Raw genomic sequence first — 13,526 nt, 5'->3', positions numbered from 1 at the left:
TGTAAGCAGAAGTTTCATCCCTCTTAAAGCATGCTGATGTACCCAGTTCTGAAGAAACTGTTGGACTTCACATACATTGGGGGGGTTCACAAAGAATTATGGCGGGTTCACATTGGCACCCATGCGGGCTTTAAGCAATCCTGCTGGGTTTCCATCTTCTGCCCTGAGAAACTGGACAGGGGACGGAAACCCGGTAGTCAGTTTTCAAACCCATTAAAGTGAATGGGCTTGAAAAGTGTGTGCCCGTGAGCGTTTTGTACCTGTCCGCGGCAAAACCGGACACAAAGTTCTGAATGTCCGACTTTGTGTCTGGTTACAAAAAAACGGTTTCACTGTGGACAGGTACAAAACGCTAAAACTGACTGCCGGATTGCAGCAGGATTGCTTAAATGTCAGGCAGGGGATGTGATTCAGAGCTCCAATCAGGGGCAGCCAGTGTCAGCGCTCTGAATCACACCTATTGCCTGTCGTAAGCTAACTATAGGCCGGTCACGCGGCCGAAACGCGCGTCGGGTTGGGATTCCCCACAGACGCGGGCTCCTGTGAATCACTCTATAATGGGTAAGAGGTATATTTTTCTTGCGTCGGTATGCTACTGAGACGTATGTTATAGGTCTATGCTGGATACATACCCTATACTTGCCTTACATGAGTGATATGGCTTATTTCACTCTGTGACAGAATGTTATATAGTGTTGATAGCATATTTTTTCAATATTGAAATGTCCTTTCCCCTACTTCTGATTACGTTTATTTACTGTAAGATGGGGGAGGGCATATGAGTGAACATATACAAGTTTAGTTATATCTGTATAGGCAATCAGCAACAACCTCAATGCCAAGACCTATATTTATTCTGTTTATGGTGATTTGACAGTTGCATGCCCGTTTCTGTGGGTTGTCCGGTTCTTTTTGAATTTTGGTGTTCTGTGTCTTGTTCTTCATATTTTGTGTATATATGTTTTTTAATATGAATTTTTCATGAATAAAAAAACGTTTTTCATAATTATTGTTGTATATGTTGAATATTTCAACCTTTTGGGACTGTATGTCCTTCTTTCGTCTATACTTCTAGTTTCTTCGGTTGAAGTATGCTTTCTACAATTGGGCTGATTTATGAGAGTTAATTATGTGTACTTGACTGTATCGGAACTCTCCTGTGCTATGCTTGTTTTCTAACTATACAGAGCCTACATAGCATATCAGGCACCAAAACTAACAGCACTTATTACTCAGGAATGGTACTGAGCCAAAAATTCCAACTGTTCCATAATCAGTGGAGCAGTACTTAAGTAAGCAAAAAAACTGGACTTGTTGGAGGTGGTGAAAGGCCCTCTTTAAAGTTTAAACAGACAACATATTTCTGAACTGTGCCAGATTTATTAAAGTGCCTGATGTTGTTTAGTAAACCTGGTGGATTTTTAGACTTATCTAGCCTAACATCACACCATGTATTAGTTGGCTTAGGCCACGTATGTTGCACTATTTGCTTACTTTCTTTAGAGAGGTCCCGATGCAATAAATTTAGCGGCAACTGAGCATACATTGACAGGTTTTCAAGAAGATCTTGGCGTTTCCCACTGCAAAATCCGCTGTGTGAACTTATCTTTAGGCCAAAGTTATCTAAAAACATTTTTAAATAATGTACTTAGCAAACATTCTTATTCTGACAAATAATGTTATTAGAAATTAATTAATGCTGACTAAAATAACCCTATAAACTTCAGGGAGTTTTTGGGACCAACGATCACTACAGAAAGGTATTATAGACTGTGATTTGCGAGAATGCTGCAGAACTAATATTGGATTATCAAGTCTACTCACTAACAAACTTTTTGTTTTGAAACCTTTGAGACAGTCTTGGAAATAAAGGGTTATGTGGAAAAGAAATTGGCCTCCACGCATGAAACTTTGTGCACGGCAATCATGCCATTTTATGCCTTTGGTCTGCCTACTGAAGGTCACAGGGGTTTCTGAACAAAGCTTTTATCTCCTATTTAGCCATTGATTTTCTCTTAAAATAGTCACACTGATAGAAGTTATTTTATTTTATACTGCATGGCTGGTAAGTGATTTGGGAACTTGTCAAATTGAGATTAAGAGCAGACAAAATGTGGTTAACAATTACATACGGATACATATACCATGAACACATTAACCCTTATGCATAAAGAAGATAAGATAATTCATTAAGTATGTAATAAGCATTGGGGATGATATAAAAAGAGATAACCCCTTAACCCTGTAAGGACGCAGCACATTTTGGAGCTAAGGCTCAGCTCCTATTTTCCAAATAACAGTAAATGCGTCACAGTCTGCTAAAATAATACATTTATTTATTCTAGTGATTCAGAGATTGTATTTTGTGACACAATATACTGTATATGTCAAAGGTTACAGTTAACCATATGCAAAAGACAAAACACAGGCCAGTGGGCTCAAAGGGTCCACAACAGATTACAGGGTCCTGACATGGCTATAAAAGGAAGACCGGATACAATGGGGAGCTTCAGCTCCAGTGTCCAACAGTAATGAAGGGCCCATATCTAGACCATGGGGACATGGTCCTGCAAACATAGACATGTGGGAGCAGCTGAAATCTGTGGCCTGGGCAGTGAAATTAGGAAGGGGATAGGTACACTGAGGGGGAAGACAGACAAGAATAAGGGTAGGGGAGGGAAAAACACAGAGGGGGAAGGAGAGGGAAAGTAACACGGCCATGGCAAGGGGGATCTAATCTAGAGAGGAATTATAAAGGGAGTGCAGGGCTCAAGAGAAGAAGCTAGAGAATTCCGTAGACTCCTGAAACACCACCCAGGCCACCAGAGTAGTTTTCAATTTTAAAATGCATAAATAATTGACCGCTGGGTTCAAATTTTAAAAGTTTCACTTGCAGTAAATTTTATTTCTGTGGTTTATTACCATTAAATAAAACAAAATGTATACAGCCTTTGTACTATGTTGTACTACTACTTTTACAAAAATAAAACCCCATTTTTCCAAAAACAAAATTGAAAGGGGATACCATATTCTGACTCCTACAGCTTTATTTTTTGGTAGACAGAGTTGTGTGAAGGCTGTATTTTATTGATATAATTGCCACAATCTTGTGCTAAATAGTAAAATACTGGGCAACACTGCCAATGAAAAGAGCTTGTAGATGTTGGTGGACAGTAATCTTAACTTTAAAGTGGCTCTATCATTGGCAAAAGTCATTTTTAGCTAATCACATACTTGCATAGCCTTTAGAAAGGCTATTCCACACCTACCTTTTGAATGTAAATTACCGCAGTAGTGTTTGAATAAGTCCCTTTTTATTCATATGCTAATTAGCTTTCTCCATGCACAGGAAGTTGTCAGCCAGCTCTCCTCTCTGTGCTGTGTGTGAGAGCAGGAAGGAGTCAGCAGCAGCCTGTGCTGTATACACAGAAGGCAGTGCATGAAGAAGCTAATTTGCATATGAATAAAAACGGTCTCATCCAAAAACTACTGAGGCAATTTACATACAAAATGTAGGTGTGGAATAGCCTTTCTAAAGGCTATGCAAGTATGTGGTTAGTTGAAAATGACTTTCCAATGATAGAGCCCCTTTAACAAGCAGTGTGAGACAACTGCTGCAAGGGCAAAGAAAATCATTGTATGGATCAAAAAGAAGTATATATGGCTGTGACGAGAACAAAGGATTTCCTCTATACAAATCCCTATTCAAACCACATATGAAAAATTGTCACTTGTATAAAAAAAGGACAAAGCTGAACTAGAGTGGGTGAAAGGAGGGTAACCATTAAAGAGAGTCTGTCAGCAGGAAAATCTGGATGAAGCTAATGGCAGTATCTCGTAGGGTTGCTTCTACACGTTTCAAAGATGTCATTCTTTTCTTCTGCTGCAGCTTCACTTTAATGAAAATCAGCACTTTATTCTTATGCAAGTTAGCTTAAAAGGGCTTTAGGAGGCGTTTCTTCTCCTGCCAGGGCTTCGCTTTACATTCTAAATAATCACCACTAACTGTAGACAAAGGGTTTTGATGAAAATAGAGCTGCGATGCAGAATACCAAAGACATCCTTGGAAAGTGTATAAACCGCCATATAAGGAACTATCATTACTTTTGATACAGATTTTCTTGTTGATAGACTCCCTTTAAGGGAATAGGCACATTAAAATAAGGCTACAGGTTTTTAAACTTGAGATTATTCCATCTGGGGAAAGCTTATGAGCAACCTAATTAGAATAAACAAAGGATGAGCCTAATGCACCTCGGTCTATAATCATGATAAGGAGGCGTCTTCTATAAGAACAGATGATTACAAGGTCCTCAAAACCAGGAATTCTTAACTGTAAGAGCAGTAAGAATATAGATCTCTCTGACACAAGACCTTTTGATTCTTTTGCAATGCTTAACAATCATTGTATTACAAATTACTGGCATTAGATTTCTGGAGATGGCAGAAAGGTTGGATTCTGATTCTAATTTTTACTATTAATACGGGGCAGTTGGCATTACCTATTGCATTTGTTTTGCCTTCCTCTGGATCAACATGGTAAGATTATTATTACCACATATACAAATCTGGAAAAACTTATTGACTTGAGTATAAGCCGAGGAAGGGGGGGGGGGGGGGGAATGCAGCAGCTACTGGAACATTTCAAGAATTAAAATGGTTGGAGTTTTTGGGTGCAGTAGTTGCTGTGTACTTTGGGTGTTTTGGTTGTCTGTCTGCCCCTTCCATGAACTTGAGGACTGAGTTTGAGGTTGTTTTTTCCCCCACTTGGAATTCAGTCTGGCTGAATATGGGGTATCTGCAGTGCTCCTATTAACCCCTTCCCGACGGCACAGGAGCACTGCAGATACCCTATATTCAGTAGACCAGGCACTTGTAGACACAGGGATACCTAATGTGTATGTGTTTCACAGTAATTTTCTACTTTTATATGTATTCTAGGGAAAGGAGGGATTTAGAACATTTTTTTATTATATTTTTTTTAAGCTTCTATTTTTTCCCACTATTTTATGGGAGATTCTATATATTACTATTGCAGCTGGTCATAGACCCCCCCTTCCCCTTAAAAAAAAAAAAATATATATATATATTTTGTTTTTTGCTTGACTCGAGTATAAGCAGAGGGGGGCTTTTTCAGCACAAAAACTGTGCTGAAAAACTCGGCCTATACTCAAGTATATATGGTATTATAATAATAAGATATTAGAATATTAAAGGGGTTGTCCCATCACAAGGATCCTATCTATACTGCTTGTTAATGTGGATGTAAGACTTTTCCTAAATACACTGTTTCAGCAAAACTGCTTTGTTTGTCCACTATCTTACTTTATTCAATTCTTTGTGGCCACAGCCCTGACTTATCTGCTCATGAGTCAAGTGATGTATCTGCTGCTCTCAGGGGAGAGGGAGGAGGGGCTAAGTGCACAGGAGCGAGCCTGTGTATCTAGCTATTCCTGTGTCTACACCACGTGACCTAGCTTCCTGCTATCAGATAGAGGAGAGGAGCTGCTTTCATTTCTTCTGTTCTCCCAGTTATCAGTTTAGCTAATTCAATTGTGTTCAGTATGGCAGAGACAGGCAGTCTATGTATGTAACACAGAATGGAGTTGCTGCTGCCTGTACTTCATAGTCCAATATGGATGGGCGGAGCTACACGCTAATTTGGGGGCAAAGCTAAACGGCAGGTTGCATGTCAAACCCCGCCCACCAAATGATGCAAGAAACCAGGAAGAAAGAAGATTTTACAGCAGTAAAGACTGGTGAGTATGTGACGTGGGAATATCCCTTTAACATGGTAAGATACAATAATAGGTTGGAACTCTGTCTTTTTTTTTTACCTCATCAATTAACTTGCCTAACAAAGGCTGGTTTAATACAGTAGCACCGTATGAACCTGGCCTAGTTATAAGAATTTTTTTGAAAACTACAATTTGGCAAGATTTGGACATTTATTTAGAGAGAATAGTTTTGTATTATATCGTCTCTTATGCTGCAAGGCTCACAGAAGTTATTAAAGCTTTCTACTAATTGTTAGAACCAATGAGGTAAGTTTGTTTATAATTTAGTTCCTATGTCAAAATGATATTGTGCCAGCTTGATCCAAAAGAATGGCAAGCTAGTGCTGTCAGTACTGTTAGACAATAGAGCCAACTTGAACTTGCCAAGTTGTTTTCCATTGTGAGTAATAGAGTTTACCATGATTAAACATATAGATGAGGAGGAAGTTTTGAAGAACAATTGTAAAAGTACTTAATGGGATTTCAAGCTGTTCCATTCTCTTGCAAACTAAATATCTCAAAATTACACAGAGAGAGAAGAAAATGTAAAATCTCATCACCAAAGGGGAGACAAAGAGTCACAAAAATTAAAAGCCTGAGTGTACCAAATAATCTATACTGTGGCCATTAAAGGTGTTGTCTGGAAAAAAATAAATTCCTACACTAATCTAAACACCCTCCCCCCACCTACTTTCTATTTAACATAATTTACCAAAACTGTATATTTACCCATATTCCTGAGGCGGATATGTCCCCGCCCTAGGGACATTGTTAGTTATCCGGTGAGGACATTGCTAGTTGTCCGGTGACAATCTGTTTCCCCGTTTCAAGAAACGGAATGTCACTACTATTCTCCCCCATCTACTGCATCATACTTACCTATCTTCTTCCTCCCAGGCTTCTTCCTGTGGGACTTTAGTCTGCACTATAGACCCAGCTCTGCTCTGTGCATTCACAGTTCGAACCACCCACTGGACTCATTTCTCTATTCTTTCTATGCTTAAAAGAGGTAATACATAAATAAATTTCAGGATATACTGAACCTTTCCCTACAAAACCATATAATAGGATGTCTGTAGAGTAGGCTGCATTTTTATGGTGACAGCTTTAAGTCTTTTTACACGTCTGTCTTTTGTAGAATGACCAAATGTCTGGTTTTAACAAGTTGTACCTCATTTTAACATTTATCTTTCCTAAGCTATTATATTACAGCATGTAATCCACATTGTAATTATGCAAGAACACTTAAGGAGGTTTAAAACTGAACTCCAAGCGTCCACATAAACGGTTAAAAGCTAAATATTTGTGGATACAAATGTATAAGGAGTTGCAGCAGTTGGGTGGCACACGAAAGAGGCGAACATCTTCATCTGAAACACAAAGTAATTACCAGTGACACTAATTCCATAGCAGTCAGTGGCTACTGGTAGAGTTTATTTATTCATAATTAAAGGTCCCCTTATCTCAGTGTAGGATGCTGTATGAAGATACCTCAGTATGACATGGTTAATTCCCATAGCTACTAAAAGTAACGATTAAGCCAGGAACAGTTGTGTGGGGGTGGAATGGCAGCAATATGCCACTGTCATGTATTATCATTAAAATAAGCACTGCAGGCGGCTTGTTCATAAGCAATGAATTAATGAGATGAACATTACTTAAAAGTATGATGGGGTTCTTATAAGCTCAAAGCCTCAGCAGCCTTAGATCAAGAACATGGTATTCAGTATTCGGCTCAGAAGCCTCAAAACATCTTGTAATCATTGTTATATGTCAGTACGACAACTGCAAATAATGGTGATCGTAGCAATCGGGGACCTAAACAAAAAAACATGTTCTACTGATAAAGGGGCTGTTCAGGTATATTTTATGGCTTATCCATAGGATAACCATAAACATCTGATCAGTGGGGACTACACTATCTGCACTCCATTATACACAACAGAGAGCCAAAATCAATTGGTTCTGATCCCAGCATAACGGTCGGGTTCTTGTACTGTGGTTGAGCTCCCATTAAATGACCCCTTTAATTTAAGATGGAATGTATGTACCGTATTTTCCGGCGTATAAGATGGCTTTTTAACCCCCAAAACTTTTCAGAAAAGTTGGGGGTCGTCTTATGCAATGAGTATACGGTGGGGCAGGTGATGGAGGAGAGGGATCGCAACGCTCCTGCCGCCGCTGGCTTCCTTCAGCAGCAGGAGTGGTGTGGCCCCAGCCTCCAACGGGTATGTAAAGTTAATGGCAACTGCGTCTCTGCTCTACGCGGAGGCCCAATGCTAATGTCCGCAATCAGAATGCACTCTGTTTCTGGGCATTAAAACTTAACCCCCCTCCGTCCACAAAGTGTAAAAACACCCCCCCAGGGCCGGTCCCCCCCCCCCCCCCCCTGATCCCATACCTTTAAATTTGCAGGCCGGCTCCTGCACGACGAGGCCTACTGAAGGCTCCCAAGCCTGTCATAGCAATATTACGAGACCAGCCGCAATATTACTAGACCAGCCGCAATAGTAATGTACAGAATCTCCCATAGACGGCAATACACTTGTATTGCCGTCTATGGTGATTTGCAATCAAATGGGCTAATAAAAGTAAAAAAAAAAAAAAAAAAAAAATAAAAAAAAAAAAAAAAATAATAATAATAATAATAATAATAATAATAATAATATATATAGTTCTAAAATCACCTCTTTTCCCAAGAATACATATAAAAGTAGAAAACTACTTTTGCTGTACTTTTCTCTCCGCATGATTCGTGCGGACACTGCACGGAAAGCACACGGACCCCATTATAGTCCTTGGAGTCTGTGTGGTTTCTTTGCTAAGCGCTTTTTAATGCCTTCGGAATTCCGTTCAGCGGTCCCCAAGTGGACTCCCCGAACAGAATATCGAATGCAGATGTGAACCAGGCCTTAGACTGTATTATATACTGCATATACTGCAATACTCCTGACTGGCTTCCTGACTGCCATGGAAACCCCTTGGCACCCAACAAGCTCAATGAAACTGAAGGTGGGGGTGTAGGGGCATCAAAAGAAGGAGTCCCCAACCTCTAACCATTCAGATGCTGGAGATAATCAGACAGAATCTGAGTATTTTCTGACCCTGGCAGTTAGTTGAGGGTTCTGGCTGTATTTGCAGGGACCCAGAAGCTATATACCAGGCACAGTATCGGATGTAGCCCATACATCTGTGCACAAAAGCTGAACGGCTTTGTACTAAGGTAGCCATAAAAACTCCATGCACAGCACTCTAAACTAGTAGGTGTAGTAGCACACACAAACACAATTTGCCTACTGAATTCGCAATCATGTCCGACTGACCAATAAAGACAATCTGACTGGCTTACCACCATTTGTTTTCGTAAAAATGTTGGTAAAAATTGCATAAAACCCAATAAAAACAAAACAAAAAAACAAACAAAAATGTAATGTAAGGATTTGCTTTCTATGATCTGGAGCTAATCATTCCAGAGGACTTTTGCACTTTGTCCTGTTTTCAGTGTGAATTTGAACCTTGTGCTACTGAAAAAAACAAAAGCTTTACCGATATCCACTGGTCTGCTCTAATCTGAAGCATTTTATCTCCATGTTCCCGACACACCCTGCAAAGAGCATTCAATGCCTGTAGTGGCAGCGTTCCACATATGACTTACTCTGGTGCTATTATTAAAAGAACAAGTTCTTCCAGAAATATGTTTCTCGTACCACTAATAACCTTTTCATCACCTTTAAATCTAATGCAAATGAGTTGTTTGGTGCCATTGCTGCCCCCTAACCTAAGAGTTGCCAGGTCTCCATGAGCGATGACCACAGGCCAAATTGTCTGCTGCAGCAGATAATGCCACATCCCCAGGTGCACCAAACCGTTCATTTGTACATAAATAACATGAAAAATGATGTATTTACGATGAAAATAACAGATCCTACAACAGTATATAAGCAGTTTAGAAATGATACTGGTGGGCTTTTAACACCACCTCTGAAGAGCAGTCTGAAGGAGTTGTGATACTTGGCCAAGCACTGTGGCCTCTTCATTTTTACATTGTTCTGTATCCCTGAGCAGAGTCTATTTAGTGATGGTGATGCTAAATACTGCAGCTTCTTCCCATTCAAGTCAATAAGACAAAGCTACAATACTTGGCACTGCTTCGGCTAAATGAATGAGACACGCCTATGTGAGTCTTATGTAAACAGTGAAGAGGGCTGCAGTACTCTTCCCTAGTTCCAGTCTTCTCAAACACCTGAGTCAGTGGTGCTGAGAGTCAACCCCCCACCAGTCTACTGTAATATTGATGGCCTATCTTAAGGATAGACCATATAGGTGATTACACCCAAAAAAAACCTTTAAAACATATCCGCTGCATATGAACCTTCATAATGCAATTAGGATTTTAATGCAAAAAGGCTATTGACCTGAAATAATACATTCAATCAAAAGGGTCTACTTACAAGTCAAAGACTAAGTAATGGTACCCTTCTTCTGATATGCTGTCATGAAGTCGAACTGTAAAAAAAGAAAAGAAATTAGATCAGCACAGAAATGTATGATTCGCTACTACCAATAAGCTGGAAGAGTAGTTCTGTTATGGACCCTATGTTGACTAGAGGTTTTGCTTTATATTTGGCATGCACTCTTAAATTCCCAGCACACAGACCTGATGTATCTATTAAGTGCTCATTCACCAGACGGAGACCCTTTGGCCTCTGTCAGGATGGAATGCCTTGGGATACCTGATGGGAACACAGCTTAAATTCATGTAATCTCAATTTTTTTAATGAGATCATTGTAGTAAGGCAGTGGAAAACAGATATTTGGAAATAAGCAAAGTTAACGCAGAAACCTTGGACCCCATGGAGACTTAAAGAGGACCTTTCACCACTTTTGGGCACAGGCAGTTCTATATACTGCCAGAAAGCTGACAGTGCGCTGAATTCAGCGCACTGTCGGCTTTCCCGATCTGTGCCCGGTGTGAAGAGCTTACGGCCCGGTACCGTAGCTCTTCTATGGTCAGAAGGGCGTTTCTGACCATTAGCCAGGAACGTCCTTCTGCCTTGCGGCGCCAATCGCGCTGTGCTGTGGAGCGGGGAGGAACGCCCCCTCCCTCTGCTCACACAGCTTGTCCGTAGACAAGTATTATCAGGAGAGGGAGGGGGAGTTCCTCCCGGCTCCACAGTACAGCGCGATTGGCGCCGCGAGGCAGAAGGACGTTCCTGGCTAATGGTCAGAAACGCCCTTCTGACTGTAAAGCGCTACGGTATCGGGACCGATAGCGCTTTACACCGGGCACGGATCGGGAAAGCCGACAGTGTGCTGAATTCAGCGCACTGTCAGCTTTCTGGCAGTATATAACACTGCCTGTGCCCAGATATGGTGAAAGGTCCTCTTTAACACTCCTTGAGTCTTCAATCTTTCAATTATTTTTTTTTAGAATTTTTTTAAATCATTTTAATAATGATCAGCATTTATAATAATCCAACTATTAGATTTACTAAAAATTCTCAATTAAAAGAGGGGTTTCCAGTTGTGCAAAAATTGTGATAAAATATAAAAAGAGCATTGCTTGCCTGTTGATCGCCTCCAATGCCACTATGGTCCTTCCTCCAGTCTCTTTTTTACTTGGTGGTAAAAGTGACATACTGTAGCTGTACAATTCCATGAACGCTGCTGTCAATCGCTGGCCTCAGTAGTGTACGAAAGAGGACAACTGAAGTGACTGGCACAGTGGTCATGTGGGTATACAGCTACGTCATTGCTGCGGCCAAGTGAACAGAGACCAGTGGGGAGGATTGGCGTGGCAGGGCCGACGTGGCTTTACTTCCCTTTTATTACTTTATCACTTCGACCTTGGCAAAATGATGTGGTATTTGCAAAAACATAGGAAATAATCATTTTTCAAATACACAATTTTCTGCAACAAATCTCTTGCATGTGAATCTACCTCTCATTTTTGCATTCTTTTGATAGCATTAACATTGCATCAGACCCACAGCAGCTTATCTCAGGAACAACAGATAAGGTAACTTTGAAATTCTGTATGTTGAACTCTTGTTCACCTTTCCAAACAAGATATTTCACTTTACAGCAAATATCTGTTCCTGTAAGTGCACCATATGTCACCTTAATAAATGTCCTGTATTTATTATCATATTCCGGAGGACAATTACTTTCTAACATAAAACCAATGAGAAGAAATGTCTTGTGGAGTAGTTTTATAAATCTGGGACACCATCACAACAGGAACTAGTTTAAGTCCGTATAAGTCTAGAAACATTTTTTTTTTGTTTAAATCTATAATTTACGGCTAGCCACACGTTGGAGATCGATGCAGCTTCACATAAGTTTGTCCAGTTGCCTCGAGAACTGCAGTCTTGAGCAAGAGATGGTTGTCAAGTGAGCTAGTTATTGCTCTCTGACTGTATAACATGATCTAACAGAGGGACAAAGCAGTTAGAGGGAGTGTCATAGGAGAATATTATTTTATCTCTAATAATTTAATAGTACCGTACTTTGTGCTATTAAAAAAAAATCATTAAAAATGTGCAAAAAAACAGACAGGTTTTTTTTTGTTTACATTTTACAGGATTTAAAAAAACCCCAAAAAACAAAAAAAAAACCTACGCATAAATAAAAACATAAAAATCAGGCATTGTGTATCACCAAAAAAAAAAAAAAAAAAAAAAAAAATTTATTAGCAAAAAAAATGAAAAAAAAAAAAGTTGCAGCCCTTGAAACCTCATGTACCAAAAAAAAAAAAAAAAAAAAAAAAAAAATTAAATAAAAATAATCAGGGAAAATGACCAGGGCTGGAAGTGGCTAAAGTACAGGGCATCAAATCAAAGATGCCTTGTTGGCACGTCCGAATAGATATTTGGCATTAAGTAAAGTGTGTGTGTGGGGGGGTTGGGGGGGGATGTTGGGGTGGGAAAGGGCGGGTATAGGGGGGGTAATTTGGGGTATAATAGTCTTTGGGGTCTCATCTTCCTCTTGTTTGGTGACAGCTGGACATGTATTGGGCGGCGATCTCCACAGTGGCCTCTTCTTCTCCCAGTAGGATGTAGTTTCCTCTTCTCGTCTGCAGATATGAAGTCTAGGATGTGGGCAGAGAGTCTTTGGTAGTAGACGGCCCTCACAGCTGAGTATTTGGTGCAGTGTAGCAGGAAGTGGGTCTCGTTTTTTAGGGCCTCGTGGTCACAGTGCTGGCACAGTCTGTTCTCCTGTGGCTTGTACGTCTGCCTGCGTCGCCCAGTCTCCATCTCCAGGCTGTGGGTGCTCAGTCTATACCGGCTCAGGGTCTGTCTGTGTTTGGGGTGGGGTATTTTTTCCAGGTAGGTGGCCATGGTGTAGTCCCTTTGCAGTGACTGGTATACAGTGAGTTTCTTGGAGTTATTTATTGCGCTTCTCCATTCCTCGATGTACCGCTCTTTGTCGCTCTCAATGACTCCTTTTTATTTGAGCCTTGTTCAGGGCATGTTGGGGGTTTTGGTTTGACAGACGGCTGATGCTTGGCATTACCATTTATGTCCACTGAGTTTTTTTTTTCAATATATATTTCAGCTCCAACGGGGGAAAAAACCCAATGTTAAGCCCTTCCCACATCTATATGATGTAATGAGAAGCTGAGAAATACAAAAATCAGAAATGGAGAAAAAACTTTATGGCAGTCAAGGTGAAATTTAAATAGGTCAGTATCATTATGGCAACACAAAATTTGGATTATTTATTTATTAATTAACCCTTTAAAAGGTC

At 40.2% G+C, this 13,526-nt stretch overlaps 1 protein-coding gene across 36 annotated transcripts in view; it reads right to left on the bottom strand.

The window, feature by feature from the left end:
* The window catches only part of CAMK2D (calcium/calmodulin dependent protein kinase II delta), a 191,630-nt gene that overhangs the window by 95,023 nt on the left and 83,081 nt on the right, over positions 1–13,526 (bottom strand). For all 36 annotated transcript variants that reach the window (XM_075286413.1, XM_075286447.1, XM_075286430.1 and 33 more), the window contains exon 4: positions 10,229–10,283. In XM_075286413.1, the coding sequence (XP_075142514.1) occupies positions 10,229–10,283 (55 nt within the window). The remainder of the gene's footprint in view (positions 1–10,228; positions 10,284–13,526) is intronic.

This window comes from Leptodactylus fuscus, chromosome 1 (assembly GCF_031893055.1).
Source record: "Leptodactylus fuscus isolate aLepFus1 chromosome 1, aLepFus1.hap2, whole genome shotgun sequence".
Classification (NCBI taxonomy): domain Eukaryota; kingdom Metazoa; phylum Chordata; class Amphibia; order Anura; family Leptodactylidae; genus Leptodactylus; species Leptodactylus fuscus.
Note: the sequence above shows the minus strand (reverse complement) of the source record. Positions and strands in the feature narration are given on the sequence as shown.